Source organism: Epinephelus lanceolatus, chromosome 16, assembly GCF_041903045.1.
Source record: "Epinephelus lanceolatus isolate andai-2023 chromosome 16, ASM4190304v1, whole genome shotgun sequence".
NCBI classification, from domain to species: domain Eukaryota; kingdom Metazoa; phylum Chordata; class Actinopteri; order Perciformes; family Serranidae; genus Epinephelus; species Epinephelus lanceolatus.
Genome location: NC_135749.1, coordinates 10,502,773 through 10,516,056, shown reverse-complemented (window position 1 = coordinate 10,516,056; position 13,284 = coordinate 10,502,773). Strand labels below are relative to the sequence as shown.

General features: G+C 42.7%; 1 protein-coding gene across 1 annotated transcript in view; it reads left to right on the top strand.

Annotated features, from left to right (window-relative positions):
- Positions 1-476: 476 nt before the first annotated feature.
- The window catches only part of thsd7aa (thrombospondin, type I, domain containing 7Aa), a 167,940-nt gene continuing 155,132 nt past the window's right edge, over positions 477-13,284 (top strand). Inside the window, exon 1 of the mRNA XM_033636731.2 lies at positions 477-950. Coding sequence (XP_033492622.1) covers positions 797-950 — 154 coding nt within the window. The 5' untranslated portion in view covers positions 477-796. The remainder of the gene's footprint in view (positions 951-13,284) is intronic.

Below are 13,284 nucleotides of genomic sequence, written 5' to 3'. Positions count from 1 at the left end.
ACAACGACATTTTATTGTACAATGACTACTTTTACTTCTGATACTTTAAGTACATTTTGCTGATAATACTACATACTTTTACTTCTACTTGTGAAGTATTTTCACAGTGTGGTATTAGTTACTTTTTCTTAAGTAAAGAAACTGAATACTATTTCCACCACTGACACGGCGCAGTCCCTGTTTTATTCCTTAAGAAAAATTATTTCATATTGTTAATTAATGACAAAACTGATATGTTTTGGGAAGTAGTGTGTGTCTATTTCAAGCCACATGTGTTGTTCACTTTACCAACAAACACACCTCCATCTACCCCATCCAGCTGCCTACTTCGATCGGAGTGCAGAACAGCTTCACTGAGCCCTTTGGAAAAGGGATGAGAGACGAGTGAGAGAGGGAGGGAGGGTAGAGAGGGTGGGCGTGTGTGCATGTGTCTGTGTGTGTAAGAGAGAGAGAAAGGCAGAGAGAGAGAGGGAGGCGCTGCATCAACCCGGCATACAGCAGCAGCAGCAGCAGGCTGGGCTTAGGGCTCTATTGTTCCCTGTTTTATTACTGCCAGACCTCGTTCTTGCTCATTAAGGATCCAAGAGAGAAAGAGAAACTGAGAGGACGAGGGGAACGAGAGGAGACCTCAGCCCCGTTTGCCTGGGATTACTTCTTCTTGGACGCACTGGTGTGGACAAAGCAGAAGCAGAAAACACACACACACACTTCGGTCCAGCTCCCTACCCCGGGCCAGGCTTGTTTTTTTTTTCCTCTTGACTGCATTGGGAACTGCAGTACTTGCCGTGCGGTGGCCATGGAGCTGGCCGGCAGAGCTGTGGGGACGCTGGGGGTCTCGAGAGGGGCACCGCTCCCCTCTCTCTGGAGGATAGCGCTGCTCTTTCTCTCCATCTGGGAGATGGATGCACAAACCACAGTGGAAACTAAACCCCTGTACATCTGGCAAACAGGTACGGTCCACCCCCTACTATTTCACCACCTTCCCCCTGGGGTTCGGAGGTTGGGTTCTTGGAGAGGCTGAGTTGCTGTATGGATGTCCCATCCACTACTACTCTTGCAGTCTTGATGAAACATTAATATGTAAATGCTTGTGTAGCCTATAGCAGGGTGCAGGACAGAATGGGGAACTTGCTCAAACTGTTCTTCTTTGTGATTTTTCATAGCTTTATTTGCATATATTGTATTGTTTATTTTTTATGATTCTATCAAACCTTCCTGCAAACGAAGAAAACCTTCATTTAAAGTAAAAGTTTCTTCCCTGAGCCTCTTTTCTTGCAGACATGCATGTGGCAGAGGTTGATGCATTGGAGCCATCTTGCTACTGTATAGTGTGGTAACATATTTACTGCAGTCCCTGAGGTGAATGTCTCTTTGCCCCCAGACTGGAGGTTAGATGAGCAGAGCTATGCTGGCTGTCTCTTGGCTGCGCTTCCCCTGTTCTGGACTGAGGCAGCTGGGACTCCTCGGCTGCCCCGCGCTGCTATTGGACTCATTTATCACAGTTTGACATATGTGCAGTTCATGAGAAATGGTGTGTGCACTGTAGCTGCATGTGGGGCTTTTCTGAGTGAGAGGGAGGGGGGGGGGGTGCAAGCATGCTTCAGAGGATGCGGTGAAAACACTCCGTAGTACAGCCAGCAGTAGCCTATATGAGTGGGGATGCAGGTGTTTGATTTGTGGATAAGTAACCCAGAGGTGGATGTTGATGAGTGTTGTGAGTAGAGTAGCTTTACAGTGTAGGCAGCTGTGCGGTACAATAAAAGGCTCCCCGCTGCCGCTGTTTTGGGTGGTGCCTCTCACCGGTCGAGGCTCATTCACTGTGAGAGAGCAGCACATGGTCAGGAGGACACAATGCTGATGCATGGTCCAGCGAGCAGAGTGAAGAAGTGGGAGAAGGATAGTTGGAGGATGGAGGAGGAGTGATGGGAGCAGGAGTAGGGGGGAATGGACCCCTCCACCCCCACCCCCCCACAGGGGTGCCCTTTGGATGCAGCTGGAGATCAATGTTCTCTTACACTACTGTCTAATCTCTCTCTGTTTTCCTGGATCAATGTACTGGCTTCACTGGGATCCTGCATCCCTCCCCTTCCCCACACCAGTAGGAACTGATCAATGGGTATAGTCCTGACAATGCAGCTCAGCCTGTATGGGATCAATGCTGGCTTTGGGTGGAGTCTAAAATGTAATCTATACTTGTTATTAATCTGTCTGTGACATCCAGAATGTGCAGGATGTAATTACCTTCATGCTTTTATAGTCCGTTTGCAATTGAAATGAATGTCTGCCAAGAAATCAACAAATATGTTCATTGTGTTTGGAATTGTGTACTTATTTGGCCAAAGTTGTAATTACCAGGAGGTGTGAATTTTGGTACAATTGATTATATCTGTGCAGTAATTTGAGTGGTGAAAATTGATGCTAGTGGACACTAAAAATGGAATATTAATGTATTTTTTTTTCACGTGTTATGTCAACTGTCAATTCAGTTGGCATTTCCCTTTCTTTTAGTCTGCAGGGAGCTAGGAGGGAGCTTGTTAGCTTTGGTGGTATTCAGTTTAAAAAAACCAAATTAATAATTGATTTTAAATCTTGATACAGAATACTGGGCACCTCAATCCAAAAAAACTAAATCAAATAAGGTCAACTCTCCTCATGGTCTCTGTTGTTGCACCTTAAATGATATTTGTTTTCTTTTTCTGACTCTATTGTTGTTTACCAGCTTCATTGCTCACACCCTGTGCATAGGAATGGAAATCCTATGGTATTATGTGCTGTACCTCCCACCGTGCTAAGGCAGGGGAGGAGATTAAGGGTAGAGAAACCAGAGCAGATTGGCCAGACAAAGTTAACCTAGATACGGTATAGACATGTTTATGTGTGTCTCCTCTTGGCTTAAGTGTGTCGGCACTTGGCTCCCTGATGCTCGTTTGGCTCACTGACAGGACACTGATACTGAGATGAATGGCGATTTGAATGTTGGTGTGTTCTTATCTTTGATGTGACATTTTAGGTGAGATCCTGTCGTCCTCTCGGAGTTCCAATCCCCACGTGCTTAATACAACAATGCATGAGGCTTTTTCCTCCACTGTAGCACCTCTTGTCAGGGGAGGGAGGGGCAGGAGCAAAGAAGTCGTCTGTTGATGTCTTGGAAAATGAGCTGTTTTTAAGGGATTGTGATACATATTTTTGCAGTGTAGAATTGGCTAAACCCACACCTCTGGTACGGAGAGGTGGCTGAAATTAGCCACAGGAGTAATGCGGGGGTTGGGTTCTCAAGAGACTGCTGTTTCCAGCAATATGTGTGGAAGTGCCAGGGGAAAGAGTACAGTTTCACTAAATGCTCTATGGATATATTAGTATTTAATCAATTTAATCCTCCCCTGTGGACTACTACCAAGGCTGATGCGTAATCAAGCCAAGAATGCTAAATGAAACAGCAGATGCGTCATGTGTGTCACATTACTCCCCTACACCACCTGCATATGTATGGAATTTTGTAGCAATGTTTAATCTGGCACTGAGTGTGATGTCTTGTTGGCAGAGGACTTGCTTGTATTGTCTTAGTGACTGGATTACAGAAGCCACAGATGGAAGGCTGGGCGAACAGATCCCTGTTTCTCTCTGAGTAGAGTTTCCAGGATGTTCTTGTTGGTTTAGGGATGTCAAGGGTTAACCCTTAACTGGTTAACTGCCAAACATCTTTCTTTTTTTTTTTTTTTTTTGACCTTCTCGCTTTACAGATTAATGTTGCTACTCTTCAGTTTACTGCACTGCGCACTACCTGGATTTGGTAGTGGATCAATGTGAGCTTGTTAGTGGCACTGCTCATTTGGCGATTGGCTACCACTAGTAATGCAGTGCTGACTCAACAGCATTGCTTTGGAAATATTGTACCCACCCTCTGGTTTTGAGCCGCAAAACTCCCTCTACCATTGTTAACTGTTAGCTCTGATAGCACCGTTTGTAGAGTCAGCACTAGAGTCAGTGTTGCTAACCAAGTTAACAATGCTAAAGGGGTTTTGTGCCTCTAAATTAAGCCGCTTACCCACCAGGGCTACCCAGGGGGAGACTGGAAGGTGGCCACCATGTTTCCACAGTAAAGCCATCCTGACACTAGGCCAGTGTTACCAGTGGTAATTCCCAAATGAACATTGCTGCTAGCTCCCACCCAACCCAGGTGTGGCGCCGTGCAGAACGGTCAAGGCTGTTGTTAGCTAACCAGTGGAGACTTGAGCTTGGGCGGTGGCCACTATGTATGTTAAGGCAGCAAGCTGTCTGTCTGTCAGCAAAGCCAACAGAAAATAAGATAAAAGGCAAGACATGTACATCACAAAACATTAAAATTTCACCACCTCTAAATGGATAGCACTTTCAAATGCGACACGAAAGCTCATTGAGTCAATGAAGCGCTTGACTAAAAGGAACAGCCTTTTATATTTAATGTCATGTTTTTTGTTTGTTTGTTTGTTTTTTTACAATTTAATCTGTTTGTTACCAGTTAATGGGTGTCGGGCTTTCAAAAACAAAATGAACTGAAATGACATCCCTGCTTGGGTTTCTTTTCACCATCAGCTGGACTGGAGGCTCTAACTGAAGTGAGCATCTGTGTTTGTTTAATTTTGTAGGTAATGGATAAATGATATTTGTTTCAACTGTAGTAGGTAATCTCCAGATAAATTTCAGGAGACAAAAGATACATTTTTCCACAGATTTACCTGATGGCCTCAAGAAACTTAGTAGGTTAGCACCTTGAACAGAAAATCCTGGCTAATCCAGGGAGAGGTTTTAGTGCAACCTGTCTTTCGGTATGCTTTGAATAACATTTCCTGTCTGAGGTGGGTTTTCCACATCTTTGTTCAAAAATCAAGAATCTATGAATATATAAATGAGTTGGACACCAAACGTCTACTACCACACTGAAAAGTCCATTCTCAGCGTATGTGCACTGACAGCTTCAAGTTTCAACATCATACCTGTGTATGCCTTGGAGATTTAAGGTGGACACATAGAGTTTCCCTCTTCAGCACATGAATGTGAAAACAAAGTGCACATAGATAATTCTACACAGTGAAGCTTGAACTTTTTGACTTCATCAAAAAATGCATTCAGTCAACATAAATAGTCAAAATAAGAAAAATAGACACAGCGGAGAGACACTTCATGGAAGTATGTGGTCAAGAAGGGAGGCTTTTACAGCTGATAGACAGAAGGTGAATACTGCTTTTTGATCCTTGGCAAAATTTTGAGATGAATTTGAACTAAATGCCCATTTATGCGCAACATCCCTCATGGCTTGCGCTCAGCAGGTGGCAGTGCAGGTGGGTGGTTGATCGTTTTTGTCACATCACATCTTTGCATCCCAGTAGCCAACACTGCAATTACAAAATCAAAGTTATGTCCTTCACATTTATGTTCGGTAAAAATAGCAAAAGGGATGCGTCATATTAGTGCCCCATCCTGGACCAATCCTCTCTTGCTGCACTGTTTTGGATTTATGGTATTCAGACTATGTGCAAAAATAAAGGCTTATAAATCACAGTGGCCTGAAAATCAAGTTTTGGTGCTATATACTTACAGTGTGCACTTATTGATCTTTGTTTTTACTGCAATCCCCTACCCATCACCAACACCAGTGTAAACTACGGGGCTTGATACTTCCTGGTACTGTGCAGGACAACAAAAGTCTCTGCCGAGCCGGACAAGCTGGAGCAACGTCTGATGGTAATTAGTGGGGCAGTTCCCCTGTAAAGACCCAGTCAGCTTCAGAAAGACATAATGAATGGAGGCTATTTAGGCCTGTTCAACCACACACACACACACACACAACAACAACAACGCAGTGTCTCTGTATTGTCCTCATGAAGCGTGCAGCTCTGTTCAGACCCTCTGCCACAGATGCTCGTGTCCATGTGGTGCACAAAAGAAAGAACAGGCTTCACCTCGAGTCACATGGCCTACTCTTTGTTCATCCTCCGATGTCCCCAAAGAATCCCCTCCCCTCCAACACACCGCCACTACCACCATCACCCTCTGCCTCTCTCAAGGTGACCTTTAACCTCTGAGCTGAGAGGGGTCTCGTGAGGCTATCAACAGTGAAAAGGAGGCGGGGGTGGAGGATGAAATACAGCAGCTTTTTCATATCAAGTTGTCAAGTGTGTAATTCAGCCATTTACACCAATAAATTTAATAAGCTCCAACTGAAGTGGCTGATTTAGTTTTTTAAAGATGATGCAGCGATACCAGTGCTCATATTTTTTAATTAAAGATGCCAGTTATGTGTATTTAAAGTTGAACTCATTGATATACTTAAATAAACAATGGCTCCACTGACTGTGTGATGTGAAAGGGGTTGCTCATAGTGACAAACCCAAAGAGAATTACTTCTCTTAGAGCTTCTCTTAGTTTACTGCTTTGGTTTTCTGGACTGCAATTGTACAGTTTTGTTCAGTCTCACCTTCAGTTTGGTGAAAAAGAAGCTCTTACAGTACCACTGTCTGTTACTTACACAGCACCAAATGTCAGACAGGCAAAATTAGCGGAGTGTGGAGTGTTTAAAGGTATTTATATGCACAAGGGTGAGAATAGTCACACTGCAGCTATTCGGCTATTTACACCCATTCCTATGACGCATTATTATGGATTCTACTGTGTGCTGTGATTGGCTAGTAGTCATCACATTGATGTGTCAAGATTGGAAGAAGCTGGGATCAGAACAAAGAAGGTGAACAGTATAGGCACATAACCTCCAAACTGATTCATAGACTTGCAGAGGATTTTGTGGAAAGATTGGTCATGATCAAGTGGCAACCTTTGGGGCTGAAAAATAAAGCCAACACAGAAGTGCCAAAAACCGCAGTTCTTTGAACAGCCACTTGAGGGTGGCTCAATTCACATAGACACCCATGTTAAAATGACCAACTTTAAAGTAAGAATAAACATGTTTATAGCCTGGTACAAAAAATGGTTTTGGTCACTACAGGTAATTTCGCCCTTCATGATAACTGTGCAGCGGTGGCTGATATGCTGAACTCAAGGCTTCAAAACAAGAGTCCACCACTGAGTGACATCTTGGTATGGTCTTTAGCCAAAGGACAGCACATACACACACTGCATTTGGCCATGTCTCCTTTCATTACTCATGAACCAGTGGTCGTAGGGAGGTATCATTTAACTAGTGACAGCTGTTTGTAAGGTTGGTTGTGTTTAAATGCATGAACATCTGGATGCATGTGCGTACATGGTCACAGCCACTGTGAATTCACGCTTGTTTTATTCTAGTACATCTTTCATCTAAATGTTTGAGTACTTCCTCCACCAGTTCTGTTGCAAAATATTTGTCCTTAGAGTCAGGTTACTCTTTAAGAAGTAGGGCTGCACGGTATATGCGGTAGACGGTAGAAATGATATAAATTTGACCCACGGTAGAGATTTGCGCTCTACCGTCCTATCGTCGATGACGTCATCGCACCTGCCTCAGTGTGAAAATGGCTGCGAGCACAGAGACAGCGGAGCAAGAGGAGCTGGTTCACGTCCGTGATTTAGCGTAGCACGTGCAACATGTGTTGCTGGAGAACTTGTGAGTGAGTGAGTTAATGTTTTATGAACAGCCCCGGACTTCTCAGACTCTTTTAGCGACTTACCGCTCAGAGGGAACTCATTCAGTGTCTCCTCTGGCAGCAGCACAGCATCTCTCCCTCTCCTCTCTCCCCGTGCGCACACGGGAGTTGGTTTTCGGCAAGAGAGTTTGTCATAAACTTTTGGTAATGTAAACCTATGTGACGCTAGGGGCTCCACAAAAAACTCCATATGTGAATGTGTGATAGTTGTGGTATCATAACAGCCTGTCACAGGTTACAGCGTGATGATTAGAGGAGAAATGGCAGAGCATAAAGGTCCAGGTGGGAAAAACACAACTCAGTCATTTAGGATTTTGCTGAAAGAAGGAAATTACCTTTTGATATAGATCCCAGGGGACATTTTGCACCATAGAGTACTGGGTTTTAATTTTGAGTTTTGAGATCTGCATTCTGCACAATAAATGCTCTAAAAAATACATTATATCTTTGCTTTTGTTGTTGTCTTTTTTTTTTTATCAATTTAGCTTTGCTAAAGGACTACAAAACCCATTCAGAAACACTTCTATTATAACTTTTACACTTAAATTTATACCGCGATATATACCGATACCGTGAAGGGATTCGATTTATACTGTGATATGAATTTTAGGTCATACCACCCAGCCCTATTAAGAAGTGTCCTTAACTCTGATTAAAACCCATGACTCTTGGATGTATAAATGACTAGCTTCCCACGCTAAATAATGTTAAACAGCTTGTAAAAAAAAAGATAGTGAGTTGTTGTAAAACTGTATTATTTACTGATCCATCATCTCATTGCAGCAAACAAGCCTGTTTCCTCAAATGTCTGACTGTATTGATGGAACTTGATGTGTGTAGCTGCACGTGCAGCTTCCGGGGGTGAAATCTGATGAAATTTCTCCTTTTTTGAGCGCTGCTGATTTCGAGCACCCATTTCAATGAAAACATATGAATGTGATTAAATGGCATTTGTTGTTTTGAACAGACACTTGAGTGTCAGATTGGCCTGTGCGTACGGAGCTGGAGGAGTGCTATCGAGGCATAATGGAGGCGGGTGAAATTATTTCTGTTTTCCCTGGGATTCATCAAGTGCCAAATTGCAGCTATTATTCTGTGTGGGTCTGAAGAAGCTGCATCCAGCTGTTCAATTCTGCCTGGTGGGCCACCCCAGTTGGAGTAGAGACGTGTGTGTGTGTATATAAAAACACACACACACACACACACACACACACAGGTACATGTACACACCACCACTCCACTGAACTCATGGCTGTGTCTTTGTCTTTCTCTCAGCCATCTGCTGTCTGTAATCGTCCCTGTAATCCCCATTAACATTTACATTAATTCTTATTCCTGCTTTTTCTTACTTGACAAGTAAAAAAAAGAATTTATAATCATGTAGTCCAGAATCTCAACACCCTTACAAAAGCTGAGTGACAGTGCATTTTATGTCGCACCCACCTCCCTGCTATTTTATGCTACTTCTTTTATTTCTCACTCACACAAATAGCTACAGCAACACCCATTCACACACACACACACACAGACACACACACACACTGGGATGGGCTTTGTGCCTAGTGAGTGCATGTGTGTACGGCGTGCCTCATTACTCCCAGTAAGAGGGCTGACAGTGGGGGAGGAGTGTTGCTGTCAGTATCCCACCTGCAGGCAGTGGACACGGGGAGGCTGAGTAATTACATGGGAGTGGGGTTTGTTTGATCCGGGTGCGACTCCACTGCATGGCTGCCACCTTGTCCGATAACTGACAAGAGGCCAGTGCAGACAAAATACACACTCAGGTTTAACTGATAAATGTGTTTACAGGTGTATGGGGCTGACATTGGCTAAGTATTAACAAGATTACATGTTGAAAAAGTGGTTGGCAGCCCCTAGAGGATGCAGTGTTCATTACATACACAGTATAAAAGTGTTGGACAGGATAAACAAAAGATTCAGAGCTAAATCATGGCTACTCTTGGAGTTTTTTTAGTTTTGGATATTTCTTGTGTACAAGGGAAAATATTGGTTTTCTTGCTGGAACTAAAGGATCAGTCAGGGAGTTCTAAAAAAAAATAGGACTCATCCTCTGCGACCATGAATATCCAGAACACATTTAATGAGGATGTGGATGTAAGTTTTTGTCATCTGCAGGTCCAGTTTGATTTTTCCTTGATTTCCAGTTACTATAGTCTCTGTGAATGATTTTTGAGATACCTTGTCATGGACCATATTGGTAAATTTTGGCCTGATTGCGACAGTAGAAGAATTGTCAGGGAATAACCAAAATTTGCTTTTAACCAAAGTATTGGCTAGACAGATGGACCAACTTCACCATTCTTGGGCCCTGCTGACAGGAGAACATAAATCAGTTGTTGGTTGCATGAGGCATCTTCAGATATCCTTTATAATGGGACTGACTCGCAAACCACAGTTGTGTTTGTGTTCATGTGATAAATGTAATAATCATTTTATTTTAGCTCTGTTTTTGTTCTCTACTAACACCTGAAAAAAATACTTATCTCTTTAGCTGCTAATTGCTTCACTACTGTTGATTTTTACCCGCTAGTTACTAATTGTCTGCTGTTGGTGCTGGGCAGGTAGTGCACAGTGGGTTTTTATCACTCTAGCTTAATCACTGAAAACAGCTGCCTACTGAGGCTGAAAACGATACTGTGAGAATGGTGAAAAGATTACCAATGTAATTGCATTTCATCCTGTGGGGAACATGAATGCCTGTCCAAAATTTTATAGTAATTGTAGTTGTTGTTGGGACATTTTAATCTTAACCATAAATGTCAGTTGGCTGGTGGCACTTCATGAAGATTCGGGGAATCACCAAAGTCAATAGGATACTTCCTCTGGGAAATATGTCTAATACATTTTGTGCCAATCCATCGAGTAGCAACCTCAGACACAGCCTGCCACCGCACTCTTGAAAGTTGCCACGGAATAGGCACAAGTTGCACAGAGCTCCTCACCCCGCGTTTTCCAGGCGGTTTAAGATGCAGCATGTGTACGGCCCTGAGGCTACCATAGTGCCACCTGCTCATCAGATACACATTCACACACACTCACACATTTGCACTGAACAATTTGGGGTTTATTATCTTACCCAAGGACACTTCGACATGTGCACTGCCAGAGATCAAATGACCCATGTTTCGATTGGCAGACGACTACTCTAGTTTCTGAGTCATAGCTGCCCCAAGATAAGTGAAAACTGTTGGTAGTCTAGAATAAGAGTCAGAGTCACTAAGATTCATTCTCTGGGGACCATGAACCAAATTTCATGACGATCCATCCAATAAATGGAGAGATATTTCAGTCTGGAGCATAGTAGTGGGCCTATGGACCAAAAGAGCGACAATGCCATGCCTTGAGCCACACTGCTAACATGACAAATATAAGCATAGGAGAAGGAAAGAGAAAAGAAAAAAACATAAACAGCTCTCAAACTATCTGTCGTGAGGATTTTGTTTGAACAAATTGAAATGTGCCAGAAAGATGCTGCAAGCTTCCTGATTTGACTTGTGCTGTGTGACTGTTCCAGACAGCAAGATCGATGCCTTTGGACTGTGAAAGTCCACCATAGCGTTGAATTTAGAGTAAATAATGTCATCTATAGGTCCAGTTTGACTATTTCCTTAATTGTTATAGTCACAATATTGTCTTTAATATAGTCATTTGTCTTCAAACCAATCCAAATATGTCATTTATCACCCATCAAAACCCAGTATCACATTATCTCCCCCATAAAATGGCTGCTCACTTAATACAGGCGTAATCATAAAAAGACAGAGATAAGAATGGAGGCAAGTGGAGCAATTGGTGTTGGCCAAGAGGAAGTGCTGCTGAATGGCCCACAACTGTTTGTGTGTGGTTGCAGCCAGTGGTCCAGAACAATACCAGTCCAACTAACCACATTACAGTGATTAGCCATGTCTTCCTGCTCTCAGATAAACCCTTGTTTCCCCCTAGCTAGCTCATGCTCCCTGTGCGGCTTGATTAGCCCTGGGAAACGTGCCGGAGGATTGCACTAAGCAGCATAAAGAGCTTTTCATCAGCCTGCTTCCTCCTCTTCATGCCATGCTCTATTAGCGCTCACCTCCAGCACCACACTCATCTGACATAGGATCAAAAAACTCAGTCACTTCACTCAGTGTTGTGTATCTTCAGTTCTTAACTTCAGATGGTAAACACACTGACACATCTATGGTCTACAAAAAAATCAAATGCATTTGCTCATACAAAATGCATCTGTTATACATTCATGTTCACATGTGGTTGTCTGTGCTTGTGCTGGCCTTTCATTAAATGCATTATTTCTTAACAAAAACCTCATCCTGACTACAACATTTACCCTAATCCTAATTTACAGATGTATACAGAGATATACACAAATGACTGGATCATGATTACGTGGGTCATATACAAATTCTGGTGCATTACTATTCATGTGTATATTTACGAACAGTACAACCTGATGTTTTATCATTAGGTCCAATCACACCTCCTTCCTAATCATTCAAACAGTGCTAGCAGCGGAGCAACATGCAGACAATGGCAAACAGCCAACAATGAGGATATTTAATCATATTATATTATATTGATACAAACATGGCTGGAAATGTCTCAAACTCTCTTGAAAGAATACCCGCTACCATCTAGAGATGTTGAACTGAGAAATATGAAACGTACCAATGTGACATATCTGTGTTTTCAGAAACGTACATTGCCAACATTTTATTCTGGGGACTGGTGCTATGTCTACACTATGAAGCTTTGCTGGCAGAACCTCGATGACACACACACACACACACACACACACACACACACAGATGTGGTGGATAGCACTATTTTAGTTCTGTGTGATGTATTATAAATAGCCAAAGAGCTGACACAAGCAGAGATTCACCTCTGGCAGTCAAAGCTGGGCAGCTACACAAATAAGATGAAGCAAACACGCACGTACACGTACAGAAGAAAAGTGAAAGAGGAATAAAACAAACTTATAATGACTTTGATACCCACAGTAATTAACAAAATATCCCATTGCCATGGGGAGGAAATCAGAATGTATTTATTAAGTAGAAAAATATGTTTTATCCTGCCAACAACTCAGATACAGTGGGCGGAAATATGTTTCTAGTATCTTGTTAATTGCTATGGCTGTTTCATGCCAACAAAGACTTTCCCTGGTTTGCAGCAGGGCTGAAGGGTGGCCATGTTAGGTTTCATTTTTTTAGTCTGTCCAAATTTCCAGAAGATGTCTTAAAAACTACCAGTTTGATTGCAGTAGTATGGACATGCATGGTCCCCATGACATTTATTGAGCTCGTCGCTGCTCACCGAAGATGATTCTTAGTGATTTTGCTGAACCGTTGACAACTGACTTGTTTCAAAACTAGATGACTGCATTTCCATGAAATGCATTGTGGACATTCATTGTGTCCAGAGGATGACTCCATTATGCTTTTATTGACCATTGTACCTTTCCTTCATTAGCACAATCAGGCCGAAGTCTTCATCTGCACTCAAGAAATACCAAAATACAATTCATTGATTTTAACTACACTGACCTCATTCATGATCCCTGGAGGATGAACCCCTGATCTTGAGCAAAGTAGTACCAGTTAGTAGATTCACCTTAACAAACACTTTGGTCAGTGACAAGGCACCTCTT